Genomic DNA, 25,631 nt, shown 5'->3' with positions numbered 1-25,631 from the left:
GAAATGAGTAAGACTGTTGAAATCACAGACCTGTACCCCTGAAACAAATAATACATTATATGTTAATTAAAAAAATAAAAGATAATATAAATTTTTTTAAAGAATCTAATAAAACATAAACATAAGTAGAGTAATATGAAAATTAAATAAGATCCATACATTTAAAATGCATTTCCAGTCTGGAATTCTCAGCTTGCACACGAAGTTCCTCAAAAGCTATTATCATTTTCTGAAACATAAAGTTTAACTTTTAAGAATCATACTTATATTTTTTAAATAGGTTCTTCCAACTATGAAAATATTAATAAATTTGTCTCAGGATCATTAAATTTAAAATGATTCAACTTTGAATAATGAAATCCCTATAACTTGTAATAACTAAATATTTACTAAAAACCCACTCACTGCCTATCATATTTGCTTCCCAGAAGCTTAAATTATATAATATCAAACAAAAGCAAAATGATTGTTGGTATTCTAGTTATTTACTTAATAGCTCTTAATAGAATCTGTAATTTTATTTTTTTGCTTACTTATTTAATTTCTGTCTTCCTCCACTAAAGTGTAACCTCTCTAAGGTCCCTCCCCAGTAGAGTTCAAATTACACTTTCATCATCTGGCAGCATGAGTTCATTCAGTATTCAACAAATCTTGATTTGCAAAATTGTATGAATTCATTTATTTGTTCAATAGTTACTGCTTATCTATTATGTGCCAACCACTGATTTAGACACTTGAGATTAAGACAAAGTCCTTACCCTACTGGAACTAACATTCCAGGGTAAGAAAGAATACTTATTCATATACATGTATATCAAATAAATGTCATGTAGTTTCAAGTGCTCTTCAGAAAAACTAAATGAGGTGAGGAGACAGAAAATAATTGAATGGAAAGGTATTTTAGATAAAGTAGTAAAGGAGATTTTTTAAAAAGAATTTGCTTTAAACCTTGACACAAAAGTGCTAAACGGAACAAAATCAAAGAACCAAGATCAGAAAGAGCCTAGAAAGTTTCAGAAACATAAAAAGAACAACTATAGCAGAGAAGCAAAATGGAAAACAAAGATGATGGAATAAGAGAGGTAAGCAGGAACCAGGTATTTTCTATGTTTCAAATTAATGTGTATGTGTCAAAATATGCTAGTCTCTGACAAAGAGTTAATACTTGATAAATTGGTGTCACTAACATGTAAATTCAAAAGCTACTAAATAACAAAACATTAACACTCCTAGTATAGAACCTTAAGAATCTTACTGGATATAATCATATGACAACAAATAAATAATAATCCCTTTATCAAGAAGAGTTATCACTCTACTCTGCTTAGAAATGACTCTATTATACACAACCAATGGATTGTTAAACACTGCTTGTGAAACTAATGATGTACTATATGTTGGCTAATTGCATTCAAATTTTAAAAAAGAAATGCCTCTGTTTAAAATATTTAACTTTTTACTAACACTTACCTCAATATTATTATTTAGATCCACATATACTTGCCTAGTTTCTTCTCGTTCGTTTTCATCTATTATTAATAAAAAATATTTCAGATTTAAATTTTAAAGTGATTATAATGCCATCAAGATAATACTCAAAATGCCTCAGGAAAACATTAAAATACTTAAAATTCTGTGTTAATGAAGGGTATTAGTATATCCTGAGTCTCTTAAAGTAGCATCAAATGTATAGAATTGTTGAATTACTCTGCTATACATCTGAAACTAATATACCACTATATCTCAACTATACTTCAACAATAAATTTTTAAAATAAGCTGCTTCATAGTAGTTTCACAGTAAGACACAGTGAGACATGATTGTACTTCAAACTCAAAAGCTCTAATGTTTTATAGAACTACTATCTATGAATTTATTCAAACTTTGTAAAATAGATTTACAGTTTTAGCCTTTACATTGAGTGGGGATTTAACAATTATTTGCCCAAGTGTATTTTCCTTTGTATATTTATGACTCATAGGGTACACATGAAAAGCAAAGCCTACTCTTCTGATCTCTTGCTCTACCTCTGAGGAAGCAGAAAGGAAGATAAACTTCAAGACCCAAAGAACAAGGTTAAGAATAGGTATGACCCAAAGAGAAATCCTCTATAAATCCTTTACAACATTTTTATTTTTCTGGTTTTTAACCTGAGCAATGATTCCCTCTAGCTATAATCTATACAATAAATTCCCTCTTTTCTATCCTAGAATTAAAGCACATGACAGTAACAGACAATGTGGTTGTTCCTATATTATTTCTCCAAATGAAGCCAGCATCACATAATTCAGGTTAAATTTACTTTTTTTTTTTTAAAGTAGGCTCTGTGCCTAATGCAGAGCCTAAGAGATCAAGACCTGAGCTGAAATCAAGAGTTGGATGCTCAACTGACTGAGCCACCCAGGCCCCCCAAAGCACATTAAATTTAAAGAGGGTACTAGTCCCACATTCTCAATAACAAGCCATAAAGAAGAACAGAGCAGTTATGATAGATTCAACTGTAAATGAGAAGCCAAATAACCAAAAAGAGGGTACATGAGCTAACTTCAGAAGAATATAGGTATCTAAACCTCTCAAAAATAATGGAGAGCACTCTGAACTTATAGCATATGAAACAGGAACTGAACCATTTTTATCTGAATATTAAAGGGCTAGAAATTTAAGAAAATAAATGCAGAACATATCAGCATTTGAACAAAAAGATAGTTCATACTTCTCCCTCTATTTTGTTCCATTCATTACCTAACACATTTTGCAACACATCTCTATTCCTCAGAAACTATTTGTGCCAAAGAACTGCATTCTATTGCCAACATCTCCCATCTTCCCATCTTCCCATTGCTAATAGCATCAGTACTTTTAAAATACCCTCCAGCCATTTTTCTAATAGGAAAGTCCTGGAAATTGGATAAGTAGAACTACAGAAAAGAAAATAAATGGGTATAGACATACTTTACAGTTGTCAGAAGCAAGGTCCTACGGGTAGCACAAAGGGCCTCTGATAGCTGAGTGTTTCAGTGTGGTGATGTGTAGTACTGTAAAAATATAACCCTACATTTTTCATTTTTCTTCTTGATATTTATCTATCCTTTGATCTATTTACCTATCTCCCCACCCCCTACCTCACTACCTTCTCCCTACCACCTTCCCTCCCTCTCCTCCTCGCCTCCAGACTTCCCCCTCCCCATTTATTTTATTTGTTTTGTCCCAGTCCAGGCAACTAGATCTTTCAGCACTTGCTGCCTTAAAGAAGAGATGATTTTACAAAAAACAAAGAAAAAAAAATCTTTGGGTTTCAAAAGAACAATGTTGGGGGTTAGAGGAAGGATTCAGAACATAAACTATAGATTTTTTTAAATATATGAGTCAGAACGAATGTTCTTAATGTCTACACCAAAGAAATATTTACTAATTTGTGGGAAGAGGCCTTTAAAAGGGGAAGCTAAGGTGCCTGGGTAGTGCTGCAGCTGGTTAAGCATCTGACTTTTGGTTTCAGCTCAGGTCACAAGCTCAGGGTACTGGAATCAAGCCCCAAGTCGGCCTCCAAACTTAGAGTCTGCTTGAGATTCTCTCTTCCTCTGCCCCTCCTACTCATGCGCACTCTCATTCTCTCTAATAAATAAATAAATCTTTTTTAAAAATAAAAAAATAAAAGGGGATGCTAAGAGAGCTTATTAGGTTCTGGGAGACACTTAAAAAGAGGTTCTAGAGCCCTCTACACTCATCAGACTAAGCCTCAGGGTTGAGGACCATGAAAACCCCAGATAGTTTGGGCAAACCAAGGGCAGAATGAGACTGTGCTGTTTTTTGCTGTTGTTGTTATTGTTCATTTGTTTTTGGTTTTTTGTCTTCAGCAGGGCTCTAGGAAGATGAAAAAAACCTGAGAATAAATGACTGTAAAATATATCTAGACAGATAGGGCCTTGGATCATTTCAATTTCCCTTGTCCCAATACTGTGTAGCTGAGCATAGTGTGATAAAGAACTGAGAATCAGCAGACCTGAATGGGCCCCCAAGAACAGAAATGAGGGAAAACTCAGAAACAACCTAAGTGCACCAGTTACTGAATACTAATTGAAACAATGAAAAACTCAATGGAAGATGAGTGAAAAACAAACGTCCTTCTCTACTACATGGTATTATATAGGAACCCACAAATTTAGATACAATCCCAGGAGAAGGGGAAAAATTCTCAAATTTATTAAGTTTCTTCTAAAGAGAAAGGACCCAAATTTTAAAAATCATGAAAGAAAGATAAGAGATCACAACCAACACCAAAGAAATACAATTTTAAGAACATATTATAAGCAACTGTATGCCAGCAAATCTAACAATCTGGAAGAAATTGATGCATTCCTGGAGACCTATAAACTACCAAAACTGAACCAGAAAGATAGAGAAAACCTGAACAGACCCATAACCAGTAAAGAGATTGAAAGAGTCATCAAAAATCTCCCAACAAGAACCCAGGACCACATGGCTTCCCAAGGGAATTCTACAAAACATTTAAAGAATGTTTTATTCTTTATTCTCCTGAAACTGTTCCAAAAAATAGAAATGGAAGGAAAACTTCCAAACTCATTTTATGAGGCCAGCATCATGTTGATACCAAAATCAAAGACCCCACCAAAAAGTAGAATTACAAACCAATATCCTTTTGAACACAGAGGCAAAATTCTCACCAATATACTAGTCAATAGGATCCAACAGTCCATTAAAAGGATTATTCTCCACAACAAGTGGGATTTAGTCCTGGGATGCAAGTTTGGTTCAACATCCTCAAATCAATCAATGTGATACAATACTTTGATTTAAAAAAAAAAAAAAAAAGAACAAGAACCATATGATACTCTCAATAGATGCTGAAAAAGTATTTGACAAAATATAGCATCCTTTCTTGATCAAAACTCATCAAAATGTAGGGATAGAGGGTCCATACCTCAATATCATCAAAGCATCTATGAAAAACCCACAGCAAATATCATTCTCAATGGGGAAAAATGAGAGCTTCTCCCCTAAGGTCAGGAACACCACAGGATGTCCATTAGCACCACTGCTATTCAACATAGTACTAGAAGTCCTAGCCTCATCAATCAGACAACAAAAGACATAAAAGGCATCTGAATTGGCAATCTCACTCTTTGCAGATGATATGATACTTTATGTGGAAAACCCAAAAGACTCCACTCCAAAACTGCTAGAACTCAATACAGGAATTCAGTACAGTGTCAGGATACAAAAATCAATGCACAGAAACCAGTTGCATTTCTATACACCAACATCAAGACAGAAGAAAGAGAAGTTAAGGAGTTGATCCCATTTACAATTCCTTCCCAAACCATAAGATCCCTAGGAATAAACCTAACCAAAGACACAAAGAATCTTTACCCAGAAAACTATAAAGTACTTAGTAAAGAAACTGAGGGAGACACAAAGAAATAGAAAAACGTTCCATGCTCACAGTGAAAAACAAGTACTGTGAAACTGTCTATGCTACCTAAAGCAATCTATATATTTAATGCAATCCTTATCAAAATACCATCAATTTTTTCAAAGAAATGGAACAAATAATCCTAAAATTTATATGGAACCAGAAAAGACCCTGAATAGCCAGAGGAATGTTGAAAAAGAAACCCAAAGTTGGTGGCATCACAATTCAAGACTTCAAGCTCTATTACAAAGCTGTAACCATCAAGACCATATGGTACTGGAACAAAAACAGACACCTAGATTGATGGAACCGAATAGAGAGCCCAGAAATAGACTCTCAACTCTATGGTCAACTAATCTTCGACAAAACAGGAAAGACTGTCCAATGAAAAAAAGATGATCTCCTCAACAAATTGTGCTGGGAAAATTGGACAGCCACATGCAGAAGAATGAAATGGACCATTTCCTTACACCACACACAAAAATAGACTCAAAATGGATGAAAGACCTCAATGTGAGACAGGAATCCCATCAAAATCCTTAAGAAGAACACAGGTAGCAACCTCTTCAATCTCAGCCGCAGCAACTTCTTCCTCAAAACATAGCCAAAGGCAAGGGAAGCAAGGGCAAAAATGAACTATTGGGATTTCATCAAGATCAAAAGCTTTTGCACAGCAAAGGAAACAATCAACAAAACCAAGACAGCTGACAGAATGGGAGAAGATATTTGCAAATGACATACAAGATAAAGGGCTAGTATCCAAAGTCTATAACGAACTTATCAAACTCAATACACAAACAACAAAATAAACCAATCAAGAAATGGGCAGGAAAAAAAAAAAGAAATGGGCAGAAGACATGAAACATTTCTGCAAAGAAGACCTCCAAATGGCTAATAGACACATGAAAAATTTCTCCACATCACTCAGCATCAGGGATATACAAATCAAAACCACAATGAGATACCACCTCATGCCAGTCAGTACGGCTAAAATTAATGAGTCAGGAAACACAGATGCTGGCAAGGATGCAGAGAAAGGGGAACCCTCCTACACTGTGGGTGGGAATGCATGCTGGTGTAGCCACTCTGGAAAATAGCATGGAGATTCCTCAGAAAGTTGAAAACAGAGCTACCCTATGACCCAGCAGTTGCCCTACTGGGTATTTACCTTAAAAATATAAATGTAGTGATGCAAAGGGGCATGTGCACCTGAATGTTTATAGCAGCAATGTCCACAATAGCCAAACTATGGAAAGAACCTAGATGTCCATCAACAGAGGAATGGATAAAGAGGTGGTATACACACACACACACACACACACACACAATGGAATACTATGCAGCCATCAAAAGAAACGAAATCTTGCCATTTCCAATGACATAGATGGAACTAGAGGGTATTAGGATGAGCAAAATAAGTCAATCAGAGAAAGACAATTATACGATCTCTCCGATATGAGGAATTCATACAGATCTGGACTCCATAACAAAGATGTTCAACAGATCAGCAAAAATAACAAAAGTACTAAAGAATCTTGAAATGTCTAGGCTAAAGAAGACAAGATTCAAAAAGGACAAGAAGCCAGCTTTAAAAATCTAAAGAGATAGCACATAAAAAAGTGGCCTAGATTTTCCATATGGTCTATGGAGAATTACAATAAAATAGGAGAAACTCTGTAGAGACTTCAGCTCAATATAAAAATAAGGACTATCCTTAAATGACAAGCTTGAGGTTAGTGAGATTCCATCACTGAATATACTCAAACATAAAGAAGACTACCTCTTGGTTAGACATGCTACAAAAGAAAGTAAATCAATGGAAATGTAAGTAGATTACAAAAGCTTTTAAGTCCTTCCCAACACCAACTAATTTAGGTTACAAAGTCTACAAAAAAAGTTTATACAGTACTTCAAATGGCAGGCTGAAGAATTAAAAATAATTTTATATTGTGTACAGGATAGCACTCAAAGGATTTTTTAAAACAATCACCAAAAAATACACTAAAACAAAAGCGTTTTTATAGGTACATCTAAGAACAGATTTATTCATTAACTCATTAATTTATTGCCTACTATCATGAAAGACATTGTCTAAAATGTTGACTATCCTGAATCAAGATATTATCCTCTGCACTTAAGCTGCAGGAGAGGTCTAGCATGCACTAGGCACTCCATAAATATTTGCTGAAGGAATTCATAAATACATGGTAAAGGTACACTAAGGGTACTAAGTAAAAGAAGAAGCACTTAAATCAGACTGCAAAATTAGGGAATACTTCTCAAGTAGCAATATTTATTCTGAATTTTGAAGGACAAATAAAGGTAATGAGATGAATAAAGAGGATCAGCCAATTAAAAAAATATGCAAAATCTCAGAAGCATAATCTGTTTAGGGAGAAGCAGTTCTCCATGAGCCTGTGTATGTGAGGCATGTGGTGGAACATTTGGCAAGGTGGAGGGAAGTAGCAAATACCATGCTATCCATAAAATTATGGAAAGCCATTAAAAGAATTAGACAGTGACATGATTTGATCTATATTTTAGAAAAGCATCAAGGACTCTTTTCTGGTAATGGCTAAGTAATTCAGACCAACCATCCTGCTGAAGACAAAAATCTGGACAATTTTTTTTATTTTTTAAAAGAATCAAAGATCTAAAAAGATAATGATGAATCATCAGGCCAAGAATAGATTGAGGAGTATAATTCAAAAACACTAAGCGAAATTCCAGTGAGAGTCAAGACAAAGTAATCCCACTATAGCCTTTCTCTCCCACTACTTACAGCTAAAAACTCTGAATGAAATACACAAAACAACTACTTCAGGACTCTGAAAAGAAAGCAAAGGCAGGTAGATTAGGGGAAAAAAAGTAAAATCTTGAAGTGACTCATGTGAAGGTAAGTTTCCTGTTTAATATTTTTCCATCTCCCCTCGTAGTATTAGCTAAAGTATAATGCCCAAACAAAACTAACAGGAAACGTGAGCAGTAAAAGGAAATCCTGATTTTTTTTTTTTTTATTCCTCTCATAGCCCTGTCCAGAATGGCCCTTGTAGTGGAGCTGCGGCAGGGACAAAACAAAAACCGCAAGAGAAACTCCATATTTCTAGCAAAAGGACAGGGGAAGTGAGTCCCTGTAAGGTTGAACATGAGGGGGCAATCTTAGAGACAGCTCCAAAAGAGGATTACCTAATTATGTGCATGAATTGGCCCAAGTCCCATGGGATAAAGGGAGAATATACATATACAAGACAGATCCAAAACAAATACAGCTAAGTCTTTGAAAACTGAACTCTAACATAAATTACTATTCATATCCCAGACCTAATCTTGAGTGGCACATACAAGAAACAGAGCCAGAGCAGCATAGCAAAGACTTTGAAAACTGAACTGATATTAGAACCCAGCACACAAAAGGCAAGATAAAATTTATGGTCTGAAAAAAAAATTTTGTGGTCTGAACCTGAGATGACTGCTAAAAAATAAACATTCTCCTGGGGATTTTAAAAGGACCCAGAATCTTACAACATAATAATTTCAAAGTGTCCAAGATAAAATCCACAACTGTTCGACATAAAAAGAACTAGGAAAATGTGACATCATTCTAGGTCTCAAGCAAATAACCAAAGGTAATGAAGTACACAAACCTCTAGAATCCATAAAACCAATCAGAAATAGACCTCTTAAATAAACCTTATTAAAATCTTAATAAAACATTAACTGTGTTCATGGAGATAAAAAGATGAACTTAAAAATTTCAGCAAGGAACACTAATGGTGAGCATAGCATTATATATAGACCTATCAAATCACTATGTTATACACCTGAAACTAACATAACATTTGTCTGTCAACTATATGTTGATTTTTAAAATTTCAGCAACAAACTGGAAAGTCTACAAAGTGACATTACGGGGGCACCTGGGTGGCCCAGTTTGTTAAGTATCTGCCTTCAGCTCAGGTCATGATCCCAGAGTCGTAGGACTGAATCCCGTGTTGGGCTCCCTTTTCAGTGGGGAGTCTGCTTCTCCCTCTCCTCTGCTGCTGCCCCAACTTGTGCTTGCACTCTCTCCCTCTCTCAAATAAATAAATAAAATCTTTAAAAATATAATTAAATTTAAAAATTAAAAAAGTGACATTGCAGATATTTTAAAAACCAGCTAGTATTTACAGAACCAGAAAAATGCATTATCAGAAAATAAGACCTCAACTGACAAATTCAAAAATAGACTAGAAAAAAAGAGAGAGAGAGAGAAACAGACTAGAAATAGCTAAATAGAGAAATGATGTACTAGAAGACAGATTAAAAGACATTTTCCTGAATGGTGCACAAGAAAAAAGATTAAGAAATAAACACAATGCAGAAATATCAAAAGGTACAGCACAGTAGTCTCACTGACTTGAAAAGCTCAAACAGGCTTTCATCTAAGGGACTTTGCACTTACTATTTCCCAAAATAGCTACATGGCTCACTCCCTCATTTATTACGGTGACTAAAATAATTCCTCATCCCAAAATACTTCCCTATCCCAAAATACTTTCTCTTTAAGCAGTTAATCATCACCATACATGTATTTTATTTATGTATGGTCTCTGTGCCTCCATGAGGATGCATACTCATTTAGAGCAGAAATTATTCACTACTGTTTTCTTCAGCATTCAGAACATTTCATGACACAAAGTAGGCACTTTAAAAACTGGTGAATGAGCGCCACCTGGGTGGCTCAGTTGGTTAAGCATCTGCCTTTGGCTCCGGTCATGGTCTCAGGGTCCTGAGATCAAGCCCCACCTCAGGTTCCAGGCTCAGCGGAGAGTCTGCTTCTCCCTCTGCCTCTGCCTCAGCCCCTCTCCTAGCTCACACCCACACAAGTGTGCTCTCTCTCTCTCTCTCTCTCTCTTCACAAATAAATAAAATATTAGAAAATAAAGAAATAAAAATAAAAACTGGTGGGACGCCTGAGTGGCTCAGTAGCTCAAGTGTCTGCCTTCGGCTTGGGTCATGATCCCAGGATCCTTGGATCCAATCCAGCATTGGGTTCCCAGCTTAGTGGGGGGCCTCCTTCTCCCTCTGCCTCCTGCTCCCCCAGCTTCTGCACACACTCTCTCTCTGACAAATAAAATCTTTATAAATAAAAAAAATTAAAACTGGTGAATGAGGGGTAATTGGGTGGCTCAGTCAGCTAAGCAAACTTCACCTCAGGTAGTGATCAAATGGATCATAGGATGAAGCCCCATGTTGGGCTCTGTGTCCAGCAAGGAATCCACTTTAGGATCCTCTCTCTCTCTGCACTTCTCTCCCTCTCTCTCCCCTCCCACAATAAATAAATAAATCTTTTAAAAAAACTAGTGAATAAATAAGACAGAAATCACAAGAGCAAAAGGAAAGACTTAAGGCAAGAATCTAGATGGAGTTTACATTAATAACTATAAAGACTTTTTTTGTTGAGAGAAAGAAGGGCAGGGGAAAGAAACTTAACTATGCTCCACACCCAGCACAAAGTCCAACATGGGGCTTGATCTCACAACCCTGAGATCATTACCTGAGCCAAAATCAAGAGTCAGATGTTTAACTGACTAAGGCACCCAGGCACCCCTAAAGGCTTTAAGAAAAACTAACTATATTTCTCATGAAGTTATGGTCATTGGTTCATTTAAGAGAGCACCTAAAAATTATGTTAAGGTTCTTCAAATCTCTCCCACCATCTGATCTGACTTAGCATAAAACAGAGGGAAAAAAAATAATAGCCTCGTCTCCATGGACCAGTTCATTTTCTGCAAAGTAGTCAATACATGTTCCCTCCTATCCCGTCTGTATACTTTTTACGACTTTTTATACCTAGATGGGAAAAGCTAATATTGAAAGCTGAGTAAACAGGATGACTTAATGGAGGAGCTGGTAGTGGTATACTACATTCTGGTAAGTCTTTACAGTTCCAAAAATAAAGTACCATAAGCAAGGACCAAGAATAAAAAAGGCTAGCAAATGTGCATACTAGAAATACTAATAAGAAGAATAGTTAAGATTGAGCACTTTGTACTGCTCTAGGCCATTTATATTAATTCTCAAAACAACACTGAGTCACTTCATTAATCAATAAACAGTAGATCAAAGAGATTATAAAACTTATTCAAGGTCAAGTAGATAGCAACTGAAAGTTTGAATTTGAGCATAAGCTGTCTACTCTTAAGCCCATGCATGCATGCAGTAAGCTATGTGATATTAAACTTGTAGCTAAGAAAAATACGAGCTATCCTGGAAAAGCAGGTAGACAGTATTTCTTAAAAGATTCTTGGCAGAAACAATGTAGAGCTAGTGTCAAATTAATGACAAAGATAAAACGGTTATTTTTAAAATAAGATTTTTAAGTTTTTCATCAAAATGAAAAAAATTCATACATCTTAAATAAAAATATGCCTAAAATGAAAATGTATACTTTCATACACACACACACACACACACACATACATACCACAGCCTTTGTAAAATACTTTAAAAGCATATTTCTTTCTTTAGGAGAAAGTTGAGAATTCTATTTAGACTGGAAATAAATATTGTTTATTCTTAAGTACTATGCCTTCATCATAGTCCTCTACCAGTATTTTTTTTCTACCAGTATTTTCTATTATAAACATAGCTATATATCGATTCAATTTGCTAGTTATTCCAGGAAGAAGAGAAAGTTAGTCTCAAGATCATGTTTTAACTGAAGTAAGAACTACAAATGTCATGTCTAGGTATATATCTTTTGAAATATATTATCTTTCAGAACGCTGAGCTTTCAAAACTCAAAGAACTGAGAATCATATTATTACTTATGCAAAGAAAACATATGAAGCACATATAACTTGTTCTAATCAAAATTGGTTCTAAAAAGTGAAAAAACAATTTCTTCCCTTCTCCACCCCCACCATTACAAGAATAAATTGATTTTTTAAAAAATAACATAAAAAGTAAGTATATTTACATTTCTTTGTCTTTTCTGCAGATCTGGCACAGGTTTCCTTGAGCAAATTACACAAATGCCTTGTAGCATTATTCCTGAAAGAAAGCAAAAAGTCTCCCTAAGTGTAATCTGATTTCAAAGCAAATTCATATGTAAAGGTTATGAAACACTTTCAATTTTTAAGGAAATTCTTGTATTTTTATATATATATATATATATATATATACACATATATATATATCACATCACTCATAAAAGATTATATGAAAAAAATGGGTTGACTATACTATAAGCAAAGATGATTTAGTAACTTACTCCCTTCAAAAGTAAAAAGGCTAATTCCTTAAGAACTTTCTACCCAAGTAACTAACAATAACATTTCAGTAAATATTTCCAGATTTTGCCTAAGGGGAAATAAAGTAAGAATAAAAGGGTTGAGCTTTTCATTTATTAAATGCTTCAGAAATAATCTGTCTTGAGATGCCTGGGTGGCTCAGTGGGTGAAGCCTCTGCCTTCGGCTCAGGTCATGATCTCAGGGTCTTGGGATCGAGCCCCGCATCGGGCTCTAGCCCCGCATCGGGCTCTAGCCCCGCATCGGGCTCTAGCCCCGCATCGGGCTCTAGCCCCGCATCGGGCTCTAGCCCCGCATCGGGCTCTAGCCCCGCATCGGGCTCTAGCCCCGCATCGGGCTCTAGCCCCGCATCGGGCTCTAGCTGGGAGCCTGTTTCTCTCTCTGCTCAGCTGGGAGCCTGTTTCTCTCTCTCTCTCATTTTTCCATGCTGCTTTGCCTACTTGTGGTCTCTCTCACTCTCTGTCAAAAAAATAAATAAAATCTTTAAAGAAAAAAAAAAAAAGAAAGAAATAATCTGTCTTACCCTTAAAACATTTAACAGGTAATTTTCTTTTTTTTTTAATTTTCTTTTTTTTTTTTAATTTATTTGACAGAGAGAAATCACAAGTAGATGGAGAGGCAGGCAGAGAGAGAGAGAGGGAAGCAGGCTCCCTGCTGAGCAGAGAGCCTGATGCGGGGCTCAATCCCAGGACCCTGAGAGCATGACCTGAGCCTAAGGCAGCGGCTTAACTCACTGAGCCACCCAGGCGCCCCTAAACAGGTAATTTTCTGACTAGCCTTTCATTACATGAATAATAAGACCTCTGATCATCTCAATAGATGCAGATAAAGCAATTAATAAAATTCAATATCCATTTATGATAAAAACTCTCAACAAAGTAGGTATAAAAGGAATGTACCTCAACATAATAAACTCCCTATATGACAAGCCCACAGCTAACCTCATAATCAACAGCAAAAAATAAAAAGCTAAAAGTTTTTCCTCTAAGATCAGGAACAAGATAAGAATGCCTATTTCTCACCACTTTTATTCAACATTGTGTTGAAAGGCTTAGTCAGAGCAATTAGGCAAGAAAATAAAGTAATCCAAATTGGAAAGGAAGAAGTGAAACTCACTATCTGCAGATGACATATCATATATGTAAAAACCTAAAGACTCCACAAAAAAAACTATCAGAATAAAACAAATTCAGTAAAGTTTGCAGGATAAGAAATCAATACACAAAAATCAATTGCATTTCTGCACACTAATAATGAACCAGCTGAAGGAGAAATTAAGAAAACATACCCATTTACAATTGCACCAAAAAGAATCAAATACCTAGGATTAAATTTAACCAAAGAGGTGAAAGACCTATACATTAAAGCTGTAAGACATTAATGAAAGAAACTGAAGACATGAATAAATGGAAAGATATTCCATGCTCATGGATTAGAAGAATTCATTAAGATGTCCACACTACCTAAACAGGTCCTGATACCAATTTCATTGTGGGAAGGGAGGTTCCCTACACCAACAAGCAATTCTTGGGAGACCAGCTGGACGTCCCATAATTCAATGCAATTATGATACTATCTACCTGGAGATAGTCTCAGATTCTACAGGTTAAGGGTTCAGTCCTACACAACTGCTGTACTCCTAACCCATTTAAGATACCAGTTGCAAGCCCAGGTTTTACCTATATTTCTGTCCAACTAGCTATAAATCAAAAAATCCCATGACTCACTCCTTAGTTTTCAGACACAGATACAAGTTCAGATTGTTACCTGAATCTCTGACAGACTATCTAGAAATCTAAGGTTCCTTGAATTTGATTAATTTTCTGGAGCAGTTCACTGAACTCAAATGATTTACTTGCTAGATTACTAGTTTATTATAAAAGAATATAACTCAGGAATAACCAGATAGAAGAGATGCATAGAGCAAAGCATGGGGAAAGGGTGTGGAGCTCCATGCTCTCTCAGCTCATCACTCTCCCCAAATCTCTTCACCAAGCTGGAAGTTTTCCAAACCTGGTCCTCTTGTGTTCTTACGGGAAGCTTAGTTACATAATTGTGACTGATTAAATAATTGGTCATTGATGACTGATTCAAACTCCAGACCCTCTCCTCTCCATAAGGGGGATGAAAATTCCGACCATCTAATATGAAGAAAGAGGATTACTCCTACACTATGGAAATTCAGATTGGTGCAGCCACTGTGGAATACAGTATGGAAGTTGCTCAAAAAATTAAAAGTAGAACTACCCTATGATCTGGTAATCACACTATTGGCTATTCACCCAAAGAATATGAAAGCAGTAATTTGAAAGGATATATGCACTCCTATTGCAGGATTATATACAATAGCCAAATTGTATATACAATAGCCAAAATGGAAGCAGCCCAAGTGCCCATTGATAGATGAATGAATAAAAAAGATGTGTGTGATACACACACAAACACAATGGAATATTACTTAGCCACAAAAAAGAATGAAATTTTGCAATTTGCAACAACATGGATGGATCTAGAGGGTATAATGTTAAGTGAAATAAGCCAGTCAGAGAAAGGGTGGTTTGGTTTGGTTTTCAAAGCCTAGACTATTCTCCAGCACAGAGTAGTAGTTCCCAAAGTATGATCCTTGAACCAGCAACATCCATATCACTTGTTAAAAGCTCAAATTCTGAATCCCTACTCCACTGAATCAGAAATTCTGGTAGGGGAGCAGAGGACAATAGCATATATTTTAATAAGCTTTGCAGTTAATTCTGATGTTTGCTAAAATTTAAGAACCACTGGTCTAGAGATGAACTCTTTTTTGGTAATTTTATTTTTTCTTCAGTGTTCCAAGATTGTTTATGCACCACACTCAGTGCTCCATGCAATACATGCTCTCCTTAATACCTACCACCAGGCTCACCCAACCCCCCACACCCCTTCCCTCCAAAACCCTCAATTTAGAGATGGACTTTTTTGTTATTGGTTTTGTAAAAATGAAAACAAGTGACCATAAATCTAATTCGTCAATTACAATTTGAAAAAAATTTCAGCCTTTTCCTGTTAATTTATGGTGAGGGGTAGAGTTACAAAAAGTACCTTTACCAAAAGTACCTTGTACCAAAAGGTACAAAAGTACCTTTACCAATATGTTCCCTAGACCACAAAGACTATTTGAACAGCACGGCCTGACAAAAAAACAGCCATATACTCCATAAACAAGCAATCATCCAATCAAAAAAGTATTTATTCAAGTCTACTATGTTCCTACAGTGTCTCAATTTTAGAATTCTTAAAACTCTTCACTGGCTTCCAAATGGCTATTTGCAGCAATTTTCAAACTTTTTTTTCCCCTAGAACTAAAATCCTTTTACTGGATACACAAGATTTTAAATCATACATAATGCTGTTCTTGTTGAAGGGAGCCATAACTATAACCACTTAGCCTTTCTTCAGCCGACCCTCTGCAAACCTTATCTTCCATCTCCACTCCAACATAAAAATCAAAACTCCTTACCATGTCATGAAATGCTAAAGTAGAAACCTCTAATTCTCCTCCTGGCTAACTCCTATTCATCCTTCTAACCTCCTCATCTTTAGAAAGCCTTCTCTGATGACAACCACCATCATATGCATGCAACAGGGCTTGACAGGTTTAATTCATCAAATTATTTAAACAAATCCTAGGTAGGAGTCTAACAAAAATCAAATGCTGCTTTTTTTTTTTAAAGATTTTATTTATTTATTTGACAGAGATCACAAGTAGGCAGAAAGGCAGGCAGAGAGAGGAGGAAGGAGGCTCCCTGCTGGGCAGAGAGCCCGATGTGGGGTTTGATCCCAGGACCCTGAAATCCTGACCTGAGCCGAAGGCAGAGGCTTTAACCCACTGAGCCACCCAGGTGCCCCCAAATGTTGCTTTTTAAGTTTATTTCTGAAAATATGTAATTGTAGATGTTTCAGGTTTCACTAATGAATGAAATTTGAAAATTGAGACTATTACTACATCTAATGGTGGAAATCAGATCACATATAAGGTCCTGCTCCATTCCAAAAAAAGCCTCCAAAATTATCTAAATTATCTCAAAACTCTTTTCCTGCTCAAAAATGTCAATAAATCAAAGTGTTCATTCCCTCTCAAACTTCTACTACAGGCCAAGCATATGGTTTTGAAATACCAAATTCTCTTTCAAATCTACATCCCTTTTAGAAAATCATCTTCAGTGAAGGAGCTGGTCCTGAGCAACTTTATATTAAATCTGTCCTTCAATAATCAAGTCGCTCTACCTTAAATGCAACTTTGTTTCTCACCTATATTTTGACAAAGCTCTTACTTAAACGTTAGTTTCCTTCAGATGACAATTGACAATTCAGTATTTGAGGTCTAAGTGGATATACAACTGAAACTATTTAGAATAGAAGGAAATCATGCCGCCTCATCTCAAAAAAAAAATGGCATAAATTCTATATTATGTCACATTACACTACCTTACACTATACTATATAACTTAACAGTCACGGTATTAGCAAAAATTCAACTGTTCATCAATGGAGGCAGTAGCAATCTTAAGAAAGCTCATCAACTACCAAATACTGGTATTAGAGCTATGGTGGGCTTTAGATGTCCTATAAGATACTACGGAACTCAATCACATACCTATACGAAAGTGAGCATAAGTACCAAATATACAATAGGCATACAATGTTAGAAACTTTCTCTTCTCTCTCCCTTTTTCCTAATAACCAAACCTCAATTAGGCAGGAAAAAAATTAAGTTTTAGCATTTAATCTTTTATCTGGGAAATCATAGGTTGTCTTTTTTAAATTAAGTAATCTCTAACCCCAATATTGGGCTCAAACTCACCACCCCGAGATCTAGTCACAAGTTCTTCCAACTAAGCTAGCCAGGCAACCCCATAGGTTGTCTTTCAATTGGACTAAAACAATCTGTTTTAAGAGTCTTTTTCCTTTATCAGCAACTTCACTGACAAAGTGATAGGTCTTCTAAAGCCATGATGTTTAACTTAAAACATGTAGGAATAAATAAATTTTGTACTCTTCAGGGACCCATACATTACATTCTAACCAATATTTACTTGACAGATGAATAAAAACTATAGTTTTCTATTAAATTCTATATAATATAAAATGAAAGAGACAGTAAGTGTATAAAAATAAGGCTTAGCTATTGCCTAGAACAAAGGAAAGGAAAAGCTAAAGTTGACACTAAGATTTTAAGCTGACATTAATGGAAGAATCATTAGATCACTAACAAAAACAGGAATTTGAGAGTAAGAATTAGCTTATAATGAAATTGAGCACTATTTTACAAATACTGCACCTAAAGTGTTACAACAATCAGAAAGGTAGAAAATATACATAGGCAGTTGCAGATACAGTTATCAGATAACTTTTGATAATAAATAATGGTTTCTCCTGATACTTTAATAAGTGAGAAATTATCAGTCAGTGATCACTGCTTGCCAAATACAAAAATGTAAAATAAGTATGTCTTCCTTCTTCCATTGTACCCAGGTAGAATTCTACAGATAAGTTAATATTACATAACAGAATATTAAGTTCAATAAATTTCTGGAAATCATTTTCATAAATCTGGAATAAATTTAGAAAGAAAAATTAAATTATTACTTACTCTTTTATTAAATCTTTATTTTCTTGAATTCCTTCTTCTAATTTCAAACTTACTTTTTCATTTTCAAACTAATTTATAAAACAAAAGAACAGTTCATCACATTTTGCTTATTTTTAGCAAAATAAACACAAGTACAATCATTAAGCAGCATTTCTTTGCTAACAACTAAGAACTTTAAGAATTCTTTGCAAACAAAAAGCTTTGTGTCACAGCTTATAGATTTTCATATAAGAATCTGTATCTCACTTTCACAGATCTAAAATTAAGTTTGCTGAATCATCTCCAAAAAGTATCCAACAATATTTTAATGCAATATTATCTTCCCTAAACATTTTTAAATGTTTTATCTTTGTTCTAACAAAGATAAAAAATGTTGCATTTTCAACATTCTTCTTTCACTGGGCCACAAAGCTGAAGCTAAATAGTTCCAAATATAAAATCCACAAATGTCATTGTTGGGTACCCCAAAAATTGGGTACCCCAATAATGGGTGCATGATTAAAGGAGCAAGACTCATACAAAGTGAAGGTCAAGCAAAGCTTTATTTCATGCCAAGCATCAGGAATCATACCAACAGTCAAACAGACCGGTCCAGGCCGCCTCTCCAGAGAGGGTGACCCCTCCCTGCTTTCCAGACTAACTTTTATAGAGTAAAGGCCATGTGACTGGGCCTGGCCACACACAGGTGGCCAATGAGATTGTAACATACACAGGAAACTCCACAGTGATGCTAGGTGACCAATTGAGTTACAGTTTACCCTAGTAGACATTTGAACCAGCCTATCACACCTTGGTTAGGATTGGCACCAAAAGGCTCCCAAAGGGTGGGGGCCCATACTCCTTGGTAGCTAGGAGACAGTATATGCCCCCACTGATTGAATACCTCCACCTGGCCTGACCCACCCTTGTACTTGGACTTTGTTCCGTGGACTGGTTTCCTGAACTTGGTTTTAAATAAGTTGGGGGGGGGGGGCAAGGTCAATTTAAACTTTCCAGCAAAATGGCAGTTCAACCGGGGTGGGGCTGCTGTGCCTGAATAGGCCCTTACAGTCATATTCCAATAAAAGACATTCATATCAAACAAATCATCACTAGTAATAGGATTAAAATTAAAAATTTATAATTAGAATCATTAAAGCAATATTTATCTAAAATAATTTATTATTTCCCTAATCATTTGCATTAAGCTTTGTGCAACTGTAAGGACCTATGTTATATTCTTATTTTAGCTAGAGGCTTCCATTGAGGTTAAACAATAACTTTGTTGTTTAACCCTTAATGTCCCTGCTCCCCTCAGGGATTTTATATTTTAAGGATTTTATATTTTAAGTCCTCCAGGGGACTTAAAAACAAGTCCCAGAAACCAGCTCCAAGTGTGAAGGCCAAGAAAAACAAGGCTGTACCCGCCCTGACAGAAGTACAGCCATCTTGGCAAAGCAAAAGCTGGCACCTTGCACTGTAAGAGTGGGTTAGCATAAGAATGGCCATCCTTGGGGCGCCTGGGTGGCTCAGTGGGTTGGGCCGCTGCCTTCGGCTCGGGTCGTGATCTCAGGGTCCTGGGATCGAGTCCCGCATCGGGCTCTCTGCTCAGCGGGGAGCCCGCTTCCCTCTCTCTCTCTCTGCCTGCCTCTCCATCTACTTGTGATTTCTCTCTGTCAAATAAATAAATAAATAAAATATTTAAAAAAAAAAAAAAAAAAAAAAAGAATGGCCATCCTTGAAGGTGGGGAAGCCATTTTACTGAGCGTCCCTAACAAACCCACACTGTGCACATAACTTGAGATAAGAGAAAGTAGCTAAAACCTAAGAAACGACTTAATCATATACTACCAGGGCGGTTAGGCGTTGGCGCCACAGGGACCAGATGTTAAAGAAAAACAAATAGTTAACTTGCAGAGATTACAATCCTGCTAAACCAGAGTCTCCCTTAGTTTGCAAATGTGCTAGTGATTTACAACAAAAAGGCCATCTTTTCAATGGCTCAGTACCACGAGGCCAAAGGTTGCCCTCTCCACCATAAAACTGTAGGAGGCTGAGGCAGAAGGAAATGTAATTAAGGTGAAAATTCTTCTAAACCTAAATCTCACTTAACTGCCAGGGTGACACCGGGGTGGCAAAAAGTTAAACAAAGTTAAACTGTCAAAGTGGGGCGCAAGAGATGTATGTAGCTATGAAAAAGTGCCTTGAAAATGCTATATAAACCCTTGGCTTTGAGTGCTCAGGGTCCTCGTTGAAACCCGCTGCACCAGGCGGATACTTGGACCCCAGCTAGCTGGAAATAAACCTCGCTGTGTGACTTGCATTATCGAGAGTGTTCTCTAATTGAGGGGTGGTCGACTCCATACCCTAACACAACTTGTCCTCTGTGCTCATACTAAAGCTGAAACACAGCATCAGTTAAAATTCAAAAAACACTGTCCTTAAAATCCACATCACAGAAATACTCTATTTTAAAGTATTATAAAATCTACTACACTACATTTTCAATTCCAAATCTCATTATACCTGTAGTTCCTGAATGGCTTTCCGCTGTGCTTCAATTATCTTTCTATTTTCTTGCAACTTATTTTCTTTTTGCTTCAATTCAGATTCCACATTCACTTTCCACTTCTTGATCTTTTCAGCCTCCTTATACAGTTTTGAATATAGTCTGCTCATTGGCTCTGAATTCTGATAAATAGATTTTCAGAGTGTTTACACTAAAATTTTGAACAATTAACAAATTACCGCTGCCTATTGCAAATATCCATGAGTAATATAATATCTTAATAGTTGAGAACAATTCTCTCTTCAATTTATGCCCTACTAGCATCTTGAAAACTACATTAACTCTTTTAAAGTTATTAGCTATATTAGCTACTTCACTAAAGTTACCGGTCACTTGACTAAGTTATACACTACTGAATAAAATCCAATACCTCCAAAATATACTTAAGCAAGATATTGGAAATATTTTAGTCAATGAGAGAATCTGGCTGGTTAAAAGCTAAAATAAGTCATTCTACATGAGATCTATAAATTTTTACAATGGTCTTAAAACATTTTGGTTATATGGTTTGAAGATTACCTAGAGGACATGAATTTTCAAATACAATGACAAAAACATAGTTAACACAAGAGCTAGCTTTCATTTATTCTAAGGTCTTATTTAGCTTATATCTGGATTTCCTGCATTACCCATTTCAACATTATAAGGTAAATGCCAGTTCATTTTTTTTTTAAATCACAGATTTCTGCTTGCTGATACCTCTTTGTTATCAAAATACATGAATAATTTCCATATTTTTAAATTCTGATACTATGATCCAGCAACAGACACACAGTACTTTATCAGGCCATGGAATCTCCTTAAGTAGACTCTATGCTTGAAATGGGGCTTGAACTCAAGTATCTTGTGTTCTATCAACTGAGCCAGCCCAGGTGCCCCAGAATTTCTGTTTTCCTTTTTTTGGGGGGGAGAAATTGGGGGGAGAGAGAGAGAACAAGCAAGTATAAGGCGGAGGAGGGGCAGAGGGAAAAACAGACTCACCACTGAGCAGGGAGCCTGATGCCATGCAAGTCTCCATCCCCCATCCCAGGACCCTGAGATCATGACCTGAGCCAAAAGCAGACCCTTAACTGACTGAGCCACCCAGACACTCCTCATAGACATCTATGTGCCATAAGTAAGAATATTTTTTATAACCAAAAAAAAAAAAAAAAAAAAAAAGAGTACCGCATGTTCTATAAATTCCTTAGACAACAAAGGAGCCAAACAATCATACTCATTAAAGGATTCTTTGTAAAATAGTGGTTTGAGTCTTGGCCTTTTCACATATTGTAGCCATATACCCTCTTCTATTCTTGCTCTTTGTGGTTCAAAGTTAAATTTCCCTGAAAGAGTGGATGCTTGCATAACCCAGGAAAATGCAGAAGACTAGTGTTTCAGCAACTTTAAAAGAAAAACAAAGCGGGGGTAATGGTTTTAAAGAATAGAACTGTGGAGCCTGGGTGGCTCAGTCATTAAGTGATCCCAGGTCCTGGGATGGAGCCCTGATTTGGGTTCCCTACTCAGCAGGAAGTCTGCTTCTCCCTCTCCCACTGCCTCCTGCTCCCCCTGCTGTGCTTTCTCTGTCAAATAATAAAAAAAAATAAATAAACTTTAAAAAAAATGAAATAAAAAAATAAAAGAACTTAAAACATTAGCCAAATTTTAATCCTTTAGAAGCTTCAAAAAGAAAGGCATATACAAATAACAATAAATGATACAACAATTATAAGAAATTTAATATAGATAGGAAGAAATCTTCTGACCTCAAAATCAGAGTCTTTCAGGCCTTCCTGGTAGTGACAACTGTCAGAATTATCAACCTAAAAAAATGAGTAAGTGTTTCCTGTAAGAAAATTTTTTTTTAATTTATTTTCAGTGTAACAGAATTCATTGTTTTTGCACCACACCCAGTGCTCCATGCAATAGAAGAAAATATTTCTGATGAGAGTTTCAAAATAGTAGCAATTAAGTACTGACAACTAATTATCCAACAGCTAAAGAATTTTTTTCCTTTTTCAAATAAGCAAGTCAATACCTAAACAGATTATATCTATGTACCTTATATCTAACTTACCTGTTCAAGCATGGGCAAAAACTTAACTTTTTGTAAAGCTGGATCTGCAAGATAAAAAACAACTGGTATTAAATTCGCTAACCTCTTATTTTTTATATTAGTATATCTAACTTTAATGTCAAGGCTCTCAAAATAATACTTATATTTTCAATATCTAGCAATGTGTATGTAAAAAATACTTTTAAATACAGTGATATATTGCTTTTCCAGTCTCTTACCTGAATCAATGTTTTCCCCATTTTTGGAGAGATTAGTCATTGGAAATGGAAAACTAAAATCATCTTCAATATATTTGCTGAAACTCTAGAAATACAAAGAAGTTCTTAAATATAGTGTTCCAAAACCACTGTGATAACTAGCAGTGTAATATGCAATTATATATGTAATATACGTGATTTCAACTGTGAATCCTTTAAGGTATATATAATATTTAAAATATCAAGTGGTTTTGCTATGTAAAAAAAATACATGCTTTGTAAGTATTCAAGAAAAATAATAGTAATTCTAATTAGTAGCTTAATATATTAGTTTCTTCAATTTCACTATGATCTTTCCCTTGATAAAACTGAGAGTTGTCTTCACTGAATAGCATCTTAGTACTACACTATTAGCTATAGAGACCATAGGAATTTTTCTACAGCATATAAAATTGAAATATTCATTGCTTCATTCCATCCCCAATATAAAGCTCCACAGAGAAATTTTAAAAATAATTATCAGTAAAAGCTGTTTAACCTGAGAAATTTGGTATAATTCCTTCTTTCTGATAAGAACTCTATTATATAAGTGAATTTCTCTTTTAATCCTCACAACCAGGTGACTCAAAGCCAAATTTTAAGCTTAGTCAGACACTAATTTTTACCAGTATTTTGACATATTTGTCCAAATTTTCTTATTTTTTCCCCAACACTAATATTGTCTTAACATGTTTCTGTATCTTGCTATTTCATTGTATATGTCTTACAAATTGCCTCAAGTCATTTAAGGACAGAGGGAAGATTCAAATAAGCAGGATTTGTTATATATCCAGAGTTCCAAAGACCCAGTGATTCTTTTTTTAAATGAAAGATGCTTACAAATATTACGTATGCTTATCATTCATTCCAGGCAATACTGAAAATTCTTGGGTAATAAAAATCCTGGAAGATAGCACAAGCAGTAATTTCTCTGACATTGGCCATAATCATATTTTTCTAGATAGGTCTCCTGAGTCAGGGAATCTTGAGTCAAGTCAAAAACAAAAATGAACCATTGGGACTTCAAGATAAAAATCTTCTGCATAGTGAAGGAAACAATCAACAAAATTAAAAAACAACCTACTGAATGAGAACAGATACTTGCAAACAACATATCCAATAAAGGATTAGTATCCAAAATATATAAAGAATTTATAAAATTCAACACCCAAAAATAATTTAATTGAAAAATGGGCAGAAGACTTGAATAGATATTTCTCCAAAGAAGACATATATACAGATAGTCAACACACACATGAAAAGATGCTTAACATCATTCATCACCACAGAAATGCAAATTAAAACCACAATGCGATATCACCTCACACCTGTCAGAATGGCTAAAATGAAAAAACACAAACAACAAGTATTGACAAGGTTGTGGAGAAAAAGAATCCCTCATGCACTGCTGGTAGGAATGCAAAGTGGTGCAGCCACTCTGGAAAACAGTATGGAGGTTCCTAAAAAAAAAAATTTTTTTTAATAAAGAAAATTCAAAATACAACTCCCCTATGATCCAGCAACTCCCCTACTGGGTATTTACCCAAAGATTATGAAAACACTAATTTGAAAAGATGTATGACCCCTATGTTTATTGTAGCATTACTTATAATATCCAAACTATGGAAGAAGCTCAAGTGTCCACTGACTGATGAATGGTTATAGATGGTATATTACTCACCCATAAAAAAGAATGAAATCTTGCCATTTGCAATGACATGGAAGAAGCTAAAGTGTATTATCCTAAGTAAAATAAGGCAGGCAGAGAAAGACAAATACCATGTGATTTCACTCATATGTGAAATCTAAGAAACAAAAAGATAATCATAGAGGGGGAAGAAAGGGACTAACCAAGAAACAGACTCTTAACTATAGACTACTAACTTATGGTAACCAAAGGGGAGGAGGGTGGGAGATGGGTAAAACAGGGGATGGTGATTAAGGAGGATCCTTCTTGTGGTAAGCACTATGTGATGTATGGAAGTGTTAAATCAGTAGCTAACACGAGTAAATTGGATTTAACATTTTAAATAAATTTGTTTAAAATTCTTGGGTAAATCAGGCCACATTTTCTAGGAAAAAGAATTATAAAATAACACCCGTAAGAAAGTACATGGTGTTTCCTTACCTGAAGTTAATAGTCAAATCAAGATTCATATGCAAATTTACCTTGAAGAAATTAGACTCTCCTCCCAAACTCTGAGGTTTCACTGCAGATACTTGACTGCTACTTAATCTTGGTGGTACAAACAATTTAAAAGGCTTTTGCTTTTCCATTTTCTCTCTTCCAGTTGTAATTATCTATTGCCCCAGAAGGCAGGGGGGGAAAAAGTGTTTTTACATTGTTTAATACACTCTTTATGCTTTATTTTTAAAAGCAAGGTCTGTACAACAAATGCCATGTAAAGGAGCGGGTGTAACCTTTGCTACACTGAGTC

General features: G+C 35.5%; 1 protein-coding gene across 3 annotated transcripts in view; it reads right to left on the bottom strand.

The window, feature by feature from the left end:
* Positions 1–25,631, bottom strand: part of SYCP1 (synaptonemal complex protein 1) — a 137,312-nt gene that overhangs the window by 109,560 nt on the left and 2,121 nt on the right. For all 3 annotated transcript variants that reach the window (XM_059137436.1, XM_059137437.1, XM_059137439.1), the window contains exons 2-10: positions 25,363–25,494; positions 23,176–23,260; positions 22,958–23,001; positions 22,647–22,703; positions 20,859–21,023; positions 18,354–18,421; positions 12,393–12,466; positions 1,471–1,529; positions 160–229 (exon numbers count right to left, since the gene is read on the bottom strand). In XM_059137436.1, coding sequence (XP_058993419.1) covers positions 160–229; positions 1,471–1,529; positions 12,393–12,466; positions 18,354–18,421; positions 20,859–21,023; positions 22,647–22,703; positions 22,958–23,001; positions 23,176–23,260; positions 25,363–25,470 — 730 coding nt within the window. In that variant the 5' untranslated portion in view covers positions 25,471–25,494. The remainder of the gene's footprint in view (positions 1–159; positions 230–1,470; positions 1,530–12,392; positions 12,467–18,353; positions 18,422–20,858; positions 21,024–22,646; positions 22,704–22,957; positions 23,002–23,175; positions 23,261–25,362; positions 25,495–25,631) is intronic.

The sequence above is a fragment of the Mustela lutreola genome, chromosome 10, assembly GCF_030435805.1.
Source record: "Mustela lutreola isolate mMusLut2 chromosome 10, mMusLut2.pri, whole genome shotgun sequence".
NCBI lineage: Eukaryota > Metazoa > Chordata > Mammalia > Carnivora > Mustelidae > Mustela > Mustela lutreola.
This window is presented reverse-complemented; position numbering and strand designations above follow the sequence as displayed.